General features: G+C 48.0%; 1 protein-coding gene across 1 annotated transcript in view; it reads right to left on the bottom strand.

Moving 5' to 3' along the window:
* LOC144103456 (putative cytochrome P450 12a5, mitochondrial) overlaps positions 1–16,572 on the bottom strand; it is a 64,573-nt gene that overhangs the window by 27,662 nt on the left and 20,339 nt on the right. The window contains exon 5 of the mRNA XM_077636169.1: positions 204–363. Within this exon, the coding sequence (XP_077492295.1) occupies positions 204–363 (160 nt within the window). The remainder of the gene's footprint in view (positions 1–203; positions 364–16,572) is intronic.

Below are 16,572 nucleotides of genomic sequence, written 5' to 3'. Positions count from 1 at the left end.
AGCGCCGCAACCACTGAGTTATTGCGGCGGATACAAATATCATCAAGCCTGACTTCTTCGCCAGGTGGCTGGCGTATCGTAAATCCGCAAGGCTGAGGTGATATTCTATGTTATAAAAAATAATGTGCGTCTTAGAAAGCTCTTGGCATCTTTAGTCAGCGCCTCTATGCTCATATTTGTGCTGTTCACTAGCGCGCACTCACCGTTTCACTTCCAGCAAAGATGAAATCCATGACAAGTGTAAATATTTCCTTTTGGTTCAAGCCGCTCAAGCGCTGCAGGTTCGCAAGAAGCGTATTGTTCTTCGGACTGCCTTCTCTGACCGCTTCCTGTGCTGCCGTCAAGACGACTGGAAGAAAGTGTCTGCAAGGTAACAAGAGCTTTTATGCAAATGCAGTTTTCTACAGAACATACAAATTACCAATGAATGGAGCATACAACAGATAATATCAATCATTATCGTTACCAAGAGAAGTAAACTGCGACATTTTTTTTGCCATGCCTCAGCTCATACTCAGAACGCCGAACGTCAAAAATTTGATATGTGTGTGTGCGTTGCATGTGCACTGGTTTAGCGCGAGGCGAGCCCAATTGTAAAAGTGCTCTGGTACAGCCGCCATAAAACGTACAATCGAACCCCAACTGCGGCGGCCGCATGCTGATCCCGCCAGTGCAGATGATCGAAATTAAGGAGGAAACCTCGACTGGGGCTTCGGTGCTACCCACACGCAGCTTTATGGACTTAATTTTCATTAACAGTCATCTCCTCTTCCTCTCTTGATAGCGTAAAATTTGGTGATAACTGTCGACAGCGTATATTGCGTAGTAAATAGCAGGGCAATAATTTTTATCAATTCATTAATGCGTGAAAGTTGTCCTTTATTGCATTACAAAATGGTATATGATGTTTGACGACCATAAATGACATTGCATTTTCCGAACGCCGTAGTTGAAGCATTCGCAATAATTTAGACCACTTGGTGTTCTTTAACGTTCACTGGGCTGACATAGTACGCGGGTGTTTTGCGTTTCGCCTCAACTGAAACACGGCCGCCAAATCCGTGGTTGAAGCGACGTCATCGGGATAAGCAGCAGAGCTCCCTAATGAATGAGTCACCAACGCGGGGCTCGTTGAATCACGCATGGCAGAATAATTTTAAACACGAATTGTTTTGTGTACTGTTTAATCTGTCCGCAGAAAAAAAAAGAACCAAAAAAACTGAAAATCGGCACAAAACTACAAAAGATCGTAAACACGATGACTGCCACCCTGCTTCAAAAATCGGCAAGACAGCCTATCGGGCGCAGTGGTTTCTGTAACACAATGCTACTGAGCGTAAACCGATGCGCAGAAGAGAGACATATATCTAGAGGTGTGCGCTGCTCTGTGAGCAGCTGGCAGTATGGAAACACGAAAATAAACAACTGACAGTTTCCACAGAGAGATAAAATCAGTCCTCAATAACGCGCTGAAAGAGATTGGTGGTTTTAAAACGGAAATAATATATTCTTTTCAGAGCTCGATGGCTTGGGTGTGTTTTTGCTTTGTGTCGTTTTTTCGACAGTTTGGCCAAGCACCAAGCTTTGCATCTACCCTGCTTCATAATTCTGTTCTAAGCAACCGCACTCTCATGGTTTTTACAATTCAACAGCACAAAATGTAGTGTGTGCATATGTGGTGGCGAACCTACCCAACTAAGACATCACGGAAGATTTTCCTTCCCTGCTAAACGAAACAGCTATTAATCTTGGCCTTTCTTCAGTTCGGTATATGTGATAGTTGCTGTGTAAATCAAGCGCTCGTTAAGAATCATTGTTTTCATATGGACAAGTCTTCTTCTGTGCGCAATACGAGGTCATCAGAATTCGCAGAAAAGGCTGGATTTTTCATATTTATGAAAGGGATAAGGCGTGCCGCAAAAAGGTGTCTTTGCATGACCTTCCTAAATTATATAGTGTAGCGCACAATATACCTAATAGTAAAGACTCGTCGTCCACTTTTTTCGTACAGGTACATAATCTCTGTTTTATACTGGGCAATAGCCTGCTCTTTGCTTCATGAGGCAAGATGCGCTCTTTATTTTAATAGGGTAAGTTGAGCACAACACACCGCGCAATGGAGAACTTTTGAAATGGCTCACCCTTTCTTCAGAAAAGGCTCGTTCACTCAAATAAAATCACCTTTTCAAGATGAGAGCTGTCGTTTTGATTCCCCAGGGAACACAGAATTCAGTTTGCATGGTTACAGCGGTTTTAGAAGAGGCTCTGCGTGAGCAGCGGTGCAAGCAGCTTTTTGTGCTTAATAGCCAAGTAGCAGTGTCTTGAGAGTTGCACTTTGCATACAAGCTTCTTGATGTTCTTGCTGAAAGTTCTTGCTGAATGTTTAAAGTCAGTAGCAACCCTGAGCCGGTATTTCGTGGTCTGGCGTATTCAGCCAGTGCTTGCTGTACACTTGAATGATTTGAAACAGCTGATTGTGCTATGTAGACACATATTTACGATGTGTCCTGGATACTTGTATGTATAGAGTTTCCATTCCACTTGACAAGCGACGGCTCTTTCTTTCCAGTTGTGACCAAGTCGTTGGTCCGTATTTCATTCTTCTTTTGCGTTATTTCTGACTTTCAATGTGTGGTGGAGCAGGGGGATTTTAACAATCCACTTTTGTTTGTTTTGGTCCTCTTCTTTCTACCCTTTTCTAGATTTTTCTACCTTCATCACCAACAATGTTTAGAGCAGAATGCGTCTCTGAATAAATTGTTAGGAGGTTCAGCACCCGCTTCGTTCTTTATTTTTGAACATGTTTTCGCGCTGTCACACCCTTTTAGATATGATTTCACATCCAAGTCATCCTTTAATTCACTCTGTACTAAAAGAAGCACGCAAGTGCTGACCCAGCCTGGAGCTCTATTGGGCAACACCAAACAGTACCACGGGACAGAAACTCAGCGTTTTCGAATGTCTTGATAGATATAAATACAATGGCGGTGCCGTTTTCGTGTAACTCAATTGAGTACGTTCCGAATTCGCAAGCCTCGGAAGAGAGTTATTTTTTGTTTCCTACACTAAAAGGGTGCTCACAGAAATGTGACATTCCGTGTGTGCTACGAGGATTTACGTTCGACGGCGCGGCGTAGACGGAGACCCGTGACAGCGGCATCATCAATTACCCAGCCATGCTCTTTGAGTGACGACCAGAAAAACCGGTCCCGCCGCCGCCCCGGGGAAACAGGCTTTATCCTCCCCAATTTCCGGTTACATTCCAGGACAAGGGAGCTGTCAGCGGGCCAGAGCGCGCCGTACCACAGCCGACGCTATGCGATACCGCGAAGACGACATTCTTTCCCTCCCCCCCCCCCCCCTTTGTCGTGGGCTATCGCCGGGAAGGCACCCACAGCTTCCCAGAAGGGCCGCGACGGACACCTGTCATGGCGGACAGGTAGTACTCGCCAAGAATGTGGAAAGACAGGCGCTAGTGAATTAGCTCCGAAGAGAGAGCCTGTGTATACTCTCATTTGAGAGAGAGTGGTGGCGTTTTTGTTGTTTATTTAGTTTGTATTGTTAACAGACTCTGGGTTCGAGGCTAAGCCCAGCCCAAGGGGTGGTCCCCATCTCGCATGTTATTTTGGATTGGAGAATTGATGCTTTGGGCGGGCCACTGGAAATGACCGCCCTTAGTCCTTTGTTAATCAAGTGCTTAAAAGCGCATGTAAACGGATGCAGTCCAGTCTGAGCGGGGGCTCCATGCTTGGCATGTGATGTGATGCTGCTTAGGCACTGACCTGCCCGGTCGATGAGTGAAGTGGTGCAAAGTTTGTTCTTTTGTAGATTCAGTTCTGCTTTTTCCAGTTTGGCTCTCTGTATATGTATGTTGTAAAATTGTGCTCTGCTGTCATCATCTACAAGCTCGCCTCCTGTTCATCTTCCGGGCCGGGCGACACTGGAGGAAGGGTTTGTGAACCATCCTCGAAGAAACGGACGACTATTGAAATTCTACTGCAAGCACGCTCAGGACGACATCGTTCGCCAAGAGGGCCTTCAGCGCCGAAGCCCGTCGGCGTGCAGCTTCTGCCAGCAACCGCTCGAGCCCAACTCCGGAGCCACTCCATCGCCCCCATGAAGTCGTCGGCACGTAAGCTCGGACGCCCCAGCCTCTGATGTATAACCTTAACCATGTGTAATTATTGAATATACCTGTTTGTTTAAACTGAGCCATACGGTGTCTCTTTGCCTCTCCGTCCCGTGTGGACCTGCGCATTATGGGGGTCATCACACTGGTGTCAGAAGTGGGGTCTCAAAAGCAAATGTCCTCTGAATGCTGTGACATTCATGACTTCAAAATTGTAATCAAAAGGGAATCACGGGACTGATTGTGGGACTTTTACCCCCATTTGAGAGGCTTGAGGCACTGGAGGGCTTGAAAAAAAAAAATGACTGTATCTGAGGGAGCTCCCACTCCACAGCCGTCGCTCGGAGCAAGCATGCTGGCATTAGGAAGCGTCATTCCGGCGTTTACGGGAGATAAGACAGGGGTTCCAATCTGCGATTTCTTTTCCATGCTAGAAGAGATTGGGAAAATGGGGGGATGGTCCGATGCTCAAATGCTGGGAATGGCGAGGTGTAAGATGGCAGGAGCTGCTCATGATTTTGCCTGGCGAGACGAAAAAGTAAAATCCACAAAATCATTTGCGGAATTTAAGAAGCTCGCGTTTGAGCATTTCGACACTGAACCACGTCACGTGCGAGTACAGAGGTTCCGTGACGCCGGACAGATGGTAGGGGAGGACGTGCGAACATTTGCGTCGCGGCTTCAGCGCCTAGCACGCGATACGTTAAGCAGGGAGGAGGAAGGAGACCAGCTAAGGAAGAAATACGCGGAGGATATACTTAAAGAAGAAATGACCGCTTTGTTCGTGGCTGGTCTGCAAGACCCCGTGCGCCGGTTCGTGCTCTCGCGCAAGCCGAGCAATTTCGACCAAGCCGTGGAGGCCGCATTGGATGAGGAACGAAATGAGGCGTTAACGACAGCCGCAGCGAGAGTACGCGTCATAGAGAGAGCGGTGCTCAACCCTGACGTTGCTCTCTTGACAGAGCGGTTAGATCACTTGGAACAGCTGCTAACTCAGCAGGTAGAACGCCAGGTTGAAGCGCGCGCTCAACAGCGCCCAGTCGCTGGAAACCGGAGACCGCCACAAAGCTACAGGCGCGGTATGCGAGATTTTGAAGAAATCGTATGCTTCGCTTGCCAGGGTCGCGGACACATCGCCAGGTTCTGCCAAAACGTGCGCCGTGGGGAGCCACAAAGAGAAGCAGGCGAGACACGCCCTAAGCAAGCCTACAGCGGGGCTCCAGATACCGAGTCAAAAAACTAGTTAGTCCTCCCCAGCCTGAGGAGCGTGGGGAGGGAGCAGTAGATGATGAGGTGGTGGTAGTTTGTGTGGCCGACGAGGCATGCCCTGTTGTGCGTTGCAAGTTAAATGGTTGTTGTATGGAATTGTTGATAGATACGGGGTCAAAGGTGACATTGCTTAAGGAGAGCAGTTTTAACACGCTTCGAAGGAAGGGGGACCGCGAGGTGTTGGAAGCGTCTGGTGGTATGGCAACCAAATTTGTAGGCATAACGGGGGATCCTCTTGGCATAAGTGGACGCTACCGGTTACACTTCTCTCTCGGCGGAATTGCATTGGAGCACCCCTGCTACGTATGCCCGGACACGGTGTCTCTGCCAAACGGAGTGTCAGGTATATTAGGGCAGGATTTTTTGAGAAAAGGGAAGATAGTAGTCTCATTCTCTGAGGAAGAGGTTAATGCGGGCGGCTCAAAAGTTCCGTTTTTGAACAGGAGAAGGGCTGAGATTCGCATTACCGATATTGACACCCGTCAAACAGTGGGATCATTGGAGAAGGTATATTCGCGGGTTGCCGTCCGGCTGGTCGAGGAGGCGGTCGTCCTTCCTTGGTCGGAGCACATTTTGTACGCGTTTGTGCCTTCAGATGTAGAGAGCGGCGCCGTGGGAGTGCTTGAGCCGGTCGACTCTCTCAGCAATGGCCTGAAGGCAGCCGCGTGCCTCGTGACAGTTAATGACGCCCACAGAGTGCCCCTACGGGTGGTTAACTGTAGCCAGCAGCCACTGAGCCTTCCCAAGAACAAAACATTGGCTTTCTTCACCTCTGCGATAGAGCAACGTGAGCCCACCGATACGGTACTCGCAACTGTAGAGCATGCTAGTCCTTCGGCTGCTCCAAAGGTGTCGTTCGATCTTTCTCACGTAAAATCCAGGGAGAGGGAGGCTCTGGCTGGTTTGCTGAACGACTACTCGGAAGTATTCGCCGCGTCCAACCTGGATTTGGGCTGCTGTGGCGTTATAAAGCACAGGATAGAAACCGGCACTTCATCGCCCGTTTACCAGCGTGCGTACAGGATTCCTTACTCCCAACGTGAGGAGATGGAGCGGCAGGTGCAGGGCCTGATTGATCGCGGCATTGTCGAACACTCAAAGTCACCCTGGGGAGCACCAGCACTATTGGTGGAAAAGCCAGATGGCTCGTATCGATTGGTAGTGGACTACCGCAAACTAAATGCCGTAACTCGCATCGATCCATACCCCATCCCCAATATACAGGAGACGCTTTCTCAGCTGGGCTCTGCCAGGTACTTCACGGTAGTGGACATGGCGGCGGGATTCTGGCAGATAGCAATGGATCCGGCAGATGCCGAGAAAACGGCATTCAACACGCCCTCAGGGCACTATGAATGGAAAAGAATGCCGATGGGTCTGGCCAACAGCCCTGCTGTCTGGCAGAGAACCGCTGATGTTATCCTGGCAGGTCTTCTGGGGAGGCTGTGCTTCGTGTATATGGATGACATTATCATATACAGTGACAGTTTTGATAACCATTTGCGCGATATTGAGCAGGTTTTGGTGCGACTAAGAGCAGCGGGTCTCAAGCTGAAGCCCTCTAAGTGCCAATTCCTCAAAAACGAGGTGAAATACCTCGGGCACGTTGTTTCAGCTGACGGCGTGCGACCGGACCCTGAGAAACTAAGGTGTGTCTCGGATTTTCCATCCCCGACTAGCGTCCGCCAGGTCCGGCAGTTTCTCGGCCTGATCGGTTACTACCGAAGGCACATAGAGGAGTTCGCCAAGCTCGCTAAGCCGCTCACCGCCTTAACAGCCAAAAATGTCGCCTTTCGCTGGGACGAAAATGCGGAGAATGCTTTTGGGGCCCTGAAAAGGAAGCTAATGAGTGCACCGCTGTTGCGCCACCCGGATTTTAATTTGCCCTTCGTTATGGCCACAGATGCGTCAAAGTTCGCAGTGGGTGCCGTGCTATCTCAGGTTATCGAGGGCAAAGAACATCCCGTTGCTTTTGCTAGCCGACAGCTGAGCCCCACAGAGCAAAAGTACGGAGCTACGGAAAGGGAGTGCCTCGCCGTTGTCTGGGCAGTAAAGCACTTCAGATGCTACCTTTACGGCCGCAAATTCAAGCTAGTCACAGACTGCCATCCTCTGAAATGGGTGATGAGTGTCAGGGACCCTAGCTCGCGACTCGCTAGATGGAATCTACACCTGCAGGAATACTGCTTTGAAGTTGAGCACAAGTCAGGAAAGACACATCTGAATGCTGATGCACTCAGCCGCACAGCTGCCGTGGCAGCTATAGATGAGTTTGTCCCCGTAGTCGACCCCGCCGAATTACGCACAGAGCAGTGCAAAGATCCTGACCTGAAGCGAATAATCGAAAGCTTAGAGGGCGCACCGTCTCACCCCGAACAGCTAGGTTATTTCATTGGCAAAGACGGCACCCTGTGTCGGCGCACGAGGCCAACCAGGAAAGGGAGACCAGAGAAAACCGCATGGGAGAGAGTCGTCATACCTCGGTCGTGGACAGAAAGGGTTCTTCGCGCGTTTCACGATGCGCCATGCGCCGGTCATTTTGGCGTAGCGAAGACACGCAGGCGTGTGGAGCGTTTGTACTTTTGGAGTGGCATGCGACAGGATGTTAGAGACTACTGTGCGAAGTGTCATTCCTGTCTCGAAAGAAAAACACCCAAGGGACGAAGACCAGCTCCAATTCAGCCGTTCCCTGAGGTTTCGGCTCCCTTCGAGCGGACAGGTATGGACATAATGGGCCCCTTGCCCACGACCACTTCCGGAAACAAGTACATTTTAGTATTTGTCGATCACCTTTCAAAATACGCGGAAGCGGTAGCACTCCCAGATCAGAAGGCAGACACGGTTGCAAGAGCATTTGTCGAACAGATCGTGCTCCGACATGGACCCCCGAGGCAACTCTTGACAGATCGGGGAACGAACTTCGTGTCGCAGCTAATGAGGAGAGTTTGCGAGCTGCTTAAGATCGCTAAGAAGCAGACAACACCGTACCATCCGGCTTGCAACGGCGCGGTGGAGCGACTGAACCAAACCGTGGCCGGGTTCCTGTCGCATTTTGTTTCGCGCGACCAGCGGGACTGGGACTTGTGGCTCCCGTATGCAATGTTTGCCTACAATTCCGCAGCACACGAGAGCACGGGCGAATCGCCATTCTTTCTTCTCTACGGCCGAGACCCGGACCAGCCTAGTGAAGTGCCAGAGGGCCCCCGTCGTGTCCCATACGCTTCACTGGACGACTATAAGGTTGAGCTAGAATCGCGCTTGCAAGTGGCGAGGGACATCGCAAAGGAGTCCTTAAAGAAAGCGGCGAAGCGCAGGAAGGAGGTGCACGATCGCAGTGCTAGAGACGCGCCGTTTGATGTGGGGGACAGCGTGTACATTGAAAACTGCCAAAGGCAGATTGGGCTAGCTCGTAAGTTCCAGACGAAGTGGAGAGGACCGTGCGAGGTTGTCGAGAAGCTTTCTCCGGTAAACTTCCGAGTCCGAGACGTGAACCGGCGTTTGATAAGGATACACGCAAATCGCCTCAAGTCGGCACCGGTTCAGTATTCACGAAATGAGGAAAGGGAAAGCGCGGATTTTGATGGGGACAGAAGTGAAGCGGAGCGCGCAGATAGTTCGCAAGAAACGCCCTCTCCTGCATTTGTTCGGCAGGCGCCCGAGGTGACGGCCAGAATGCCACCGGATTTACTTCATGCATTGCTAGAAGAAGAAGCGCGCGAGGTTGCCGCGCAGATAACGCCAGGAGAGGCTCCTGCCACGAGCCCTCGCGAGTCCCAAAGCAGACAAAGGGGCACAGACTTACTTAGTATGACTCATGAAGACCGATATCCGCTGCGAAATCGGAAAGCTAAGTCGGACTAATGGCGTAAACAGAGCGGAGTTTTGAACTGGTTAGAATTGTGTAATGCCACAGCTCATAACATTGCTATGTGCTTATGTGTTAAGTTATCGGAGTTGGTAGTTAAACCTTTCTGTCATTAAGTAACACCTTCACAGGAGAGCATGCGGAGCGCATGCAGAACCTGCCCTACTTCCTTTCGTTATCTATATTTTTGTCTGTGCCGTGATCGTGCTAGAAGTGGGAGCTCCTTTGTAACTGTGGTAAATTTATTTCGTCCAGTTTGGACTAGAAAAGAGAGGCTTGGGTGCTGAGTTTCATGTTTATCTGTAAAAGAAGATCAGTGCTGCCCCTGGAGACGCCAGTATTGACAGCGGAGGCATATGGTGTTGTGCAGTGGTGTTGAGTGCAGCGAAAAGTGTTTTGTCGGACGCACTGTGCGAGGCGATTCAGAACGACAAGGGGAGCTGCGTGGACTCAAATGTTCGGAGAACATTCTTCTGGAGGGTGAGCAAGTGTGACATTCCGTGTGTGCTACGAGGATTTACGTTCGACGGCGCGGCGTAGACGGAGACCCGTGACAGCGGCATCATCAATTACCCAGCCATGCTCTTTGAGTGACGACCAGAAAAACCGGTCCCGCCGCCGCCCCGGGGAAACAGGCTTTATCCTCCCCAATTTCCGGTTACATTCCAGGACAAGGGAGCTGTCAGCGGGCCAGAGCGCGCCGTACCACAGCCGACGCTATGCGATACCGCGAAGACGACATTCTTTCCCCCCCCCCCCCCCTTTGTCGTGGGCTATCGCCGGGAAGGCACCCACAGCTTCCCAGAAGGGCCGCGACGGACACCTGTCACGGCGGACAGGTAGTACTCGCCAAGAATGTGGAAAGACAGGCGCTAGTGAATTAGCTCCGAAGAGAGAGCCTGTGTATACTCTCATTTGAGAGAGAGTGGTGGCGTTTTTGTTGTTTATTTAGTTTGTATTGTTAACAGACTCTGGGTTCGAGGCTAAGCCCAGCCCAAGGGGTGGTCCCCATCTCGCATGTTATTTTGGATTGGAGAATTGATGCTTTGGGCGGGCCACTGGAAATGACCGCCCTTAGTCCTTTGTTAATCAAGTGCTTAAAAGCGCATGTAAACGGATGCAGTCCAGTCTGAGCGGGGGCTCCATGCTTGGCATGTGATGTGATGCTGCTTAGGCACTGACCTGCCCGGTCGATGAGTGAAGTGGTGCAAAGTTTGTTCTTTTGTAGATTCAGTTCTGCTTTTTCCAGTTTGGCTCTCTGTATATGTATGTTGTAAAATTGTGCTCTGCTGTCATCATCTACAAGCTCGCCTCCTGTTCATCTTCCGGGCCGGGCGACACTGGAGGAAGGGTTTGTGAACCATCCTCGAAGAAACGGACGACTATTGAAATTCTACTGCAAGCACGCTCAGGACGACATCGTTCGCCAAGAGGGCCTTCAGCGCCGAAGCCCGTCGGCGTGCAGCTTCTGCCAGCAACCGCTCGAGCCCAACTCCGGAGCCACTCCATCGCCCCCATGAAGTCGTCGGCACGTAAGCTCGGACGCCCCAGCCTCTGATGTATAACCTTAACCATGTGTAATTATTGAATATACCTGTTTGTTTAAACTGAGCCATACGGTGTCTCTTTGCCTCTCCGTCCCGTGTGGACCTGCGCATTATGGGGGTCATCACAGAAATACGAAATAATTTTCTTGAGCCACCATGCGGCAGCAGAGCGTTAAATTTTTGTGCAGGAATAAATGAACTCAGATGCATAAGAGGCTGGTGGAGGAAGAAAGCAGTTGCTCTTTCCTATTTAGCACTTACTTTTGACTAGACCCGCACCGAGGCTGACCCGATCGCCTCTGTGTGAAATTTTTTAATTTCGTGCCCTCGGAAAGCGATTTCTGTTAGAATTAAGGATTGTTTGCTCAGCTGGATTTTCAAGAAACCGGTTCATGTTCTCACCCTCCTGTTTTCTCAGCGTTGTTCATGAACGTTGCTTTTAAGTTGGCCACTATCGTTAACCTGCTTTTTAAGGGAAAAATTAAGGGCCTAAAACAATGTTTCCCCACCGTTCTGCCTCATAAGTTAAAGACTTCCTCCAAAGCGCAATTGGAATGGCAAGGTCAGCAGCAAATATGAAGAAACGAAGGTGTACTCCAAGTTTATCCGCTGCTCTTTAACGCCCAGTCTTCTGAATACCTCGCGTAAACGGGCTGTGGGTAGCTCAGCAAATACAGTGTCATCTTGCTTGACACCCTTCGCTACAGAATTTTTAAAACAAGATCGTCAGTGTTGTTTGGCATTCACATATATGTTCTTGTGATTTTTCTTAACACTCCTCTGCGGTGGCTTGCGATGTCTACATGTCGCCTGATGCGTCCACTGAAAGAAAGGAATAGTATTTGTAGTTTATGTATTCTATTTGCAAGGTTTTCATGTTTGTAAACAAACATGACTGGTGACGATGGTACTGGCCCAGGGCACTTCCGGTATAAGTGGCGCGGCGTTGAAAAAGGCTTGCGCGAGCCCACATGACATGGTTCGCGCTGGTTTTGATATGGAAGCTCGGCAAACGCAGCATACCGCGCCGCATTTGAAAGGACGCTGGTGCAAGTGACACGCCTTCTTTAGATGCTTATTTCCAAACAGGAAATGTTCTGAAGTCAGATCGCAGTTTTGCCAGGACATTATTATTATTATTAAAATAAGCATTTTGTATTTTGGAGTATCATTTATAAAACCAAAGTGTTTCCTTGGCTGATTCAGCTTTAATTGTGCACTAATTCTAATAAAGAGTACACAGTGAATATATCTTTTAGAAGGAAAAGTAAGATACTGGACAAAAATTTATACGTTTAACCTCTCCTTTCTTGTTGATTATTATGAGCTCAGACTTTATCCAAGATTACAGTACAATCGAGATCGTGACTGATTCTTAGAGAATGATCACAGTACACACGGCATGACTTCTACCTTCCTTCATGAGGTTTGCAATTGCTTGGCCTTCGTCTGTTGTTATGCCTGGCGCGTTTTCCAACCCAAATGAATAAAGACGCGGACTCCCCAACCATTATTTCCAGAAAACCATCGTGAAGACGATTGAGACTTCTGAAGAAACGCTGCTGCTTGGCTTTCGCGGGAGCAGTGGCAGAAGCAGCGGCGACAATGGCGTCTCCACGTGGTCGAGTGTGCCATCGAGTCAACAAACGAAGCGTTTTTCTCATCAGTCACGCTGGGGTTGGCATTTGATGGAGAGCTGCGGCTTCGACAGAGGTTCTACGTTTCGGACAACAGGCGACGGAGTGCAATGTCTGTCATCACCCCCCCCCCCCCACGACTTGACATTCCTGTAGCACGTGGGCGCATGCCGGTGCCACGTGGGCGCATGGCGGGCCCACGTTTGCGCCCACCTGGCAGCTGTGTTAGCAACAACCTGACTGTGTCTCGGACCTTTTCTATCGCCGAGCTGACAGCATCAGCACGGCCCCTGCCATGGGCGGCACCATCAGTGTCATCATCTGCACGCTTGATTGGTCATCACTCTTCGAACAGTATTCCCCAGTCAGGGATCTGGGGAATACGCAAGGTGTTTAACGAGCTGCTGGTTTGGCACCACAGAGACCATTTGCTGGGGGAGACCACGATTGCGGAGAGACACTCGTCTCCTTGGACTTCCTTTGAGTGAGAAGGATTCTCAGTGCACTTGTTGTACATTATGTCTTTTTCCTTCGTAACCACGTCTCCGATGCTGCTCATTCCTTCTCCGGCCTGAGCATGCTACCTGAATCCTAACAACTGGTGGCAACGTTGGGATGCTGCTACCTGAATCCCAACAGTGTCGAGCCTTTCATCTTTTCGTTGGTATGGAGGATGTTTTACTTCGTTCTTATAACTAGTGCAATAATAGTTCCTCCGCTGTACAAACTCTTTCCCTTCAGCTAATAGAAAATCCGACTAGAATTTGAGCGTTAATTACATATCTTATGCATTTCTCAATGGCCTTGCCCTTCTTGCTTGCCCTGCCTCGACTTGCCGCTGAAGGTCTTTCTGCGTGCTATATTTTCCTCCATGTCTTTTTTCTTTGTTGCGTGAAGCTACATTTAAGGGGTTTTGCTTGCTCACTTCTCTCCACATTAAATTTCCTAATCTCACATAGCTTACCATTCTTGATTAATTTTGATATTTCTGCTAGTTGCACTTTAACCTAGCGGTTGCTCGCTTTCATTTGGCTCTTGTCAATTTTTGCAAGATATTGGAAAATATGGTTTGCCATAGAGTGCAGCAAATATTTAAAAAAACGGAACTTTTTTCCCCACAGCGCGTTTCTCTATCGTGAGGGATGTCTGTCGACATTAATTTTTTTTGGCCTAAAGAGTATAAATAAATAGATTTCAACAGTTTTTAAGATTACCAAATGCACTGTTTTCACACATTGCTTTGCGCTCGTAGCTAGATAATGGTTTTATTCCCACCAATTTTAAAAATGGCTAACATGAACACAGATATTTAACTTTACTAGTGCTTCACAAACTTCCTAACGAGCATTTTTGCTTCAGAACCGAAGTTAATTAAAGCTGGTGCTTTAAAAAAATTGCGCTCCTACTGCTCCTGTTTGTATATTAAAGTTAATTTGACATATGGTTTATGTAGCGCATTTATTTTCTTCAGTAGACACGTGGGTTGGTTGAGGCAGGATGCGCGGAAATCAGTAGCGGGGCACAGCTTATAACATCAAGATACACGCACGCAGCGCCAAATTACAACGACAGTTGACTGCAGATAACAAAAATAGTTTATATTTCAACTTATCAGTTTGATTATGAATTCAGAAACGAGGCACGCTTGCAGCAAGTATCACGCTCTAATTTGTTATGAACACGTCTGGCGCGCGAAAAGCTTCTCGATTTTGCGAAAAGCAAACCTGATTCCCCCGCCTGCAAAATGTGCTACAACAATTCACTTATGAACAAGAAAAGTTACATGTACGATTAAAACACAGACCCCGTCATTAACAGATGCATGCAGCACACATGCCAGTTTAGCCTCTGTTGCTAAACTCGGATAGCACATCCTAGGCATGCAAGAGGGGTAGTGGTTAGTCCTCAACAGCTTCAGCATCGGTTCTTTTAACTAAAATCAGAAGCGTTCATTAGAAGTATGACTCTCTATCATCAGCTTTCGATACTTGTTCCGCTAAAATTATCGGGTTACCAGAAACGTGGCTCAATGTGCATGTTAGCGACACTGATATATTTTTCTATGCTCATCATTTTTTATTCTATCACTGTGATCATGGCACGCAAAGAGGCGGCAGAGTGCTTCTCGCTGTTGACAGTAACATCTCATCACCATGTGTACTCGTTCAGACTAATCTAGAGATAGTATGGTCCAAAATCACACTATATCACCAGAGAGTATTAATAGGCCTATGCTACTGTCCACCTTCCTCGTCGCCTACATTAAGTAATGAACTTTACGATTGCATTAATACCGTTGCAACACGCTTTCCTTCATCCCCACTGTTCTTATTTGGAGATTGTAATTTTTCGAGCATGACATGGAATACCGACTCCCCTTTATTGTCCCCGTTCTCGTCTCAAGGTAGCGAATTTTAATATATGTCCTCAGTATTCTCTCTAGTGCAAATGTGAACTCACTCAACTAGAATAACAGACAAAGCGTCGAATACAATGGACTGAATCTTGACAAATCAATTTTTTTTTCTCACAATATCAGACAGCAGGAAAAGCTGGACCTGCCCAGGACCGCAGTGATACTCTGAATCGCGTATGACGAACGACCTTAGAGGCGAACTTGACGCTAGTTAGAGCGTACGAGCCTTGAGCCGACCTCTTCACTTGGGAATGAAACGCGAGCCACCTTTGCAGGCTGAGTTGTTCTAAACTTGGTTTGCTCCGAAGAGACGCACCCGGGTTTGCGGAGCCTCCTCCAAGCACACAACCCTGAAGAAGCCGGGCTGCGGGCCGGGGGTGGCTTGTACCCATTCTTACAGGTGCCCATTTTTACATAGCCTTACCCATTACATACCCGCCGGGCATCGGCGACCACTTGCGAATGTAGTTTAACAGTAACGTAGCCCTTCCGAATAGTAATTAAAAATTATACTTAACTACAACAAAGAAAATTTTCACGTGATATATAATGAACTATTTGTTTTTATCCACGTTTTTCTTGAGAACCATGATAACAGCAGTGTTCAAACTATCAAACTAACCGGCGCATCTTCACAGCTACCACCCATTCAGACGCTCCCTGGTACAATAACGATATTAAGCGTTTACCTAGCAAAAAGAAACGCATCTACCTTAATGCATAGCTATCGTAAACTAGTGAGCGATGGGTTTAGCATACGTCGGCTTCCAACACGTATGTTCAGGCGGTCAAACATGCCAAAAAGAACTTGCATCGCATCTACTGTCTTCTATGTTAACCACCAATGCGGAAAAATTCTGGCGGGTCATTAAACATTCCCCCGATGATAGCATAGCCTTATCTGACCCATCAGGCAACCCAGTTCTTCCAAAATTGGCGCCACGGTTCTTAATCGCGCATTCACTGACAACTTTACAGCCATGTCTGATGTATATATACCTACAACTCACCACTTCAACTATGTTGCCATGTCACCTGTAGCTGTTGCTACTTCTGGTGTCAATAAGCTTATTGATGGACTCCGTGTTCAGTCCGCCCTGTGTTATGGCTGCATTAACCCAAAGTTCTTAATATCACTTCAACTTATTCTTCTTTTATACTAACGAAACTTTTCCAGCAATCACTTGACCAATGAACGCTACATACTGAGTGCAAACTCGAAAAGGTGGTTCCAGTATGCAAATCCGGCAGCGAAGCATCCCCTAGTAATTATCGCCCCATATCTCTTACCAGTACTTGTTGCAAAATCCTTGAACATATAATATTCGCCAACCTTGTTAACTTTCTCGAATGGAACTCAATTTTTACGTCTGCGCAACGTGGTTGTCGAAAATCTTACTTTTGCGAAACATAGTTAATATCGTTTACACAAGCACTGCACCGCATTCTACACCTAACGTCATTGGCTGACTGCATATTTCTAGATTTTTCAAAGGCTTTGGACAATGTATGTCACAAACTTTTACTTCATAAACTAAAGCAACTGAATATTGAGTGTAACTTATTGAAATGGATTGAATGTTTTTACTTAATCGCTCACATTTTGTTTTTGCTAACTCCTATAACTCCAATTTTACGGACGTGTCTTCCGGGGTTCCACAAGGTTCAGTTCCTGGGCGTATATTGTTTCTAAATAACATTATTGATCT

This window comes from Amblyomma americanum, chromosome 9, assembly GCF_052857255.1.
Source record: "Amblyomma americanum isolate KBUSLIRL-KWMA chromosome 9, ASM5285725v1, whole genome shotgun sequence".
Lineage (NCBI taxonomy): Eukaryota > Metazoa > Arthropoda > Arachnida > Ixodida > Ixodidae > Amblyomma > Amblyomma americanum.
Note: the sequence above shows the minus strand (reverse complement) of the source record. Positions and strands in the feature narration are given on the sequence as shown.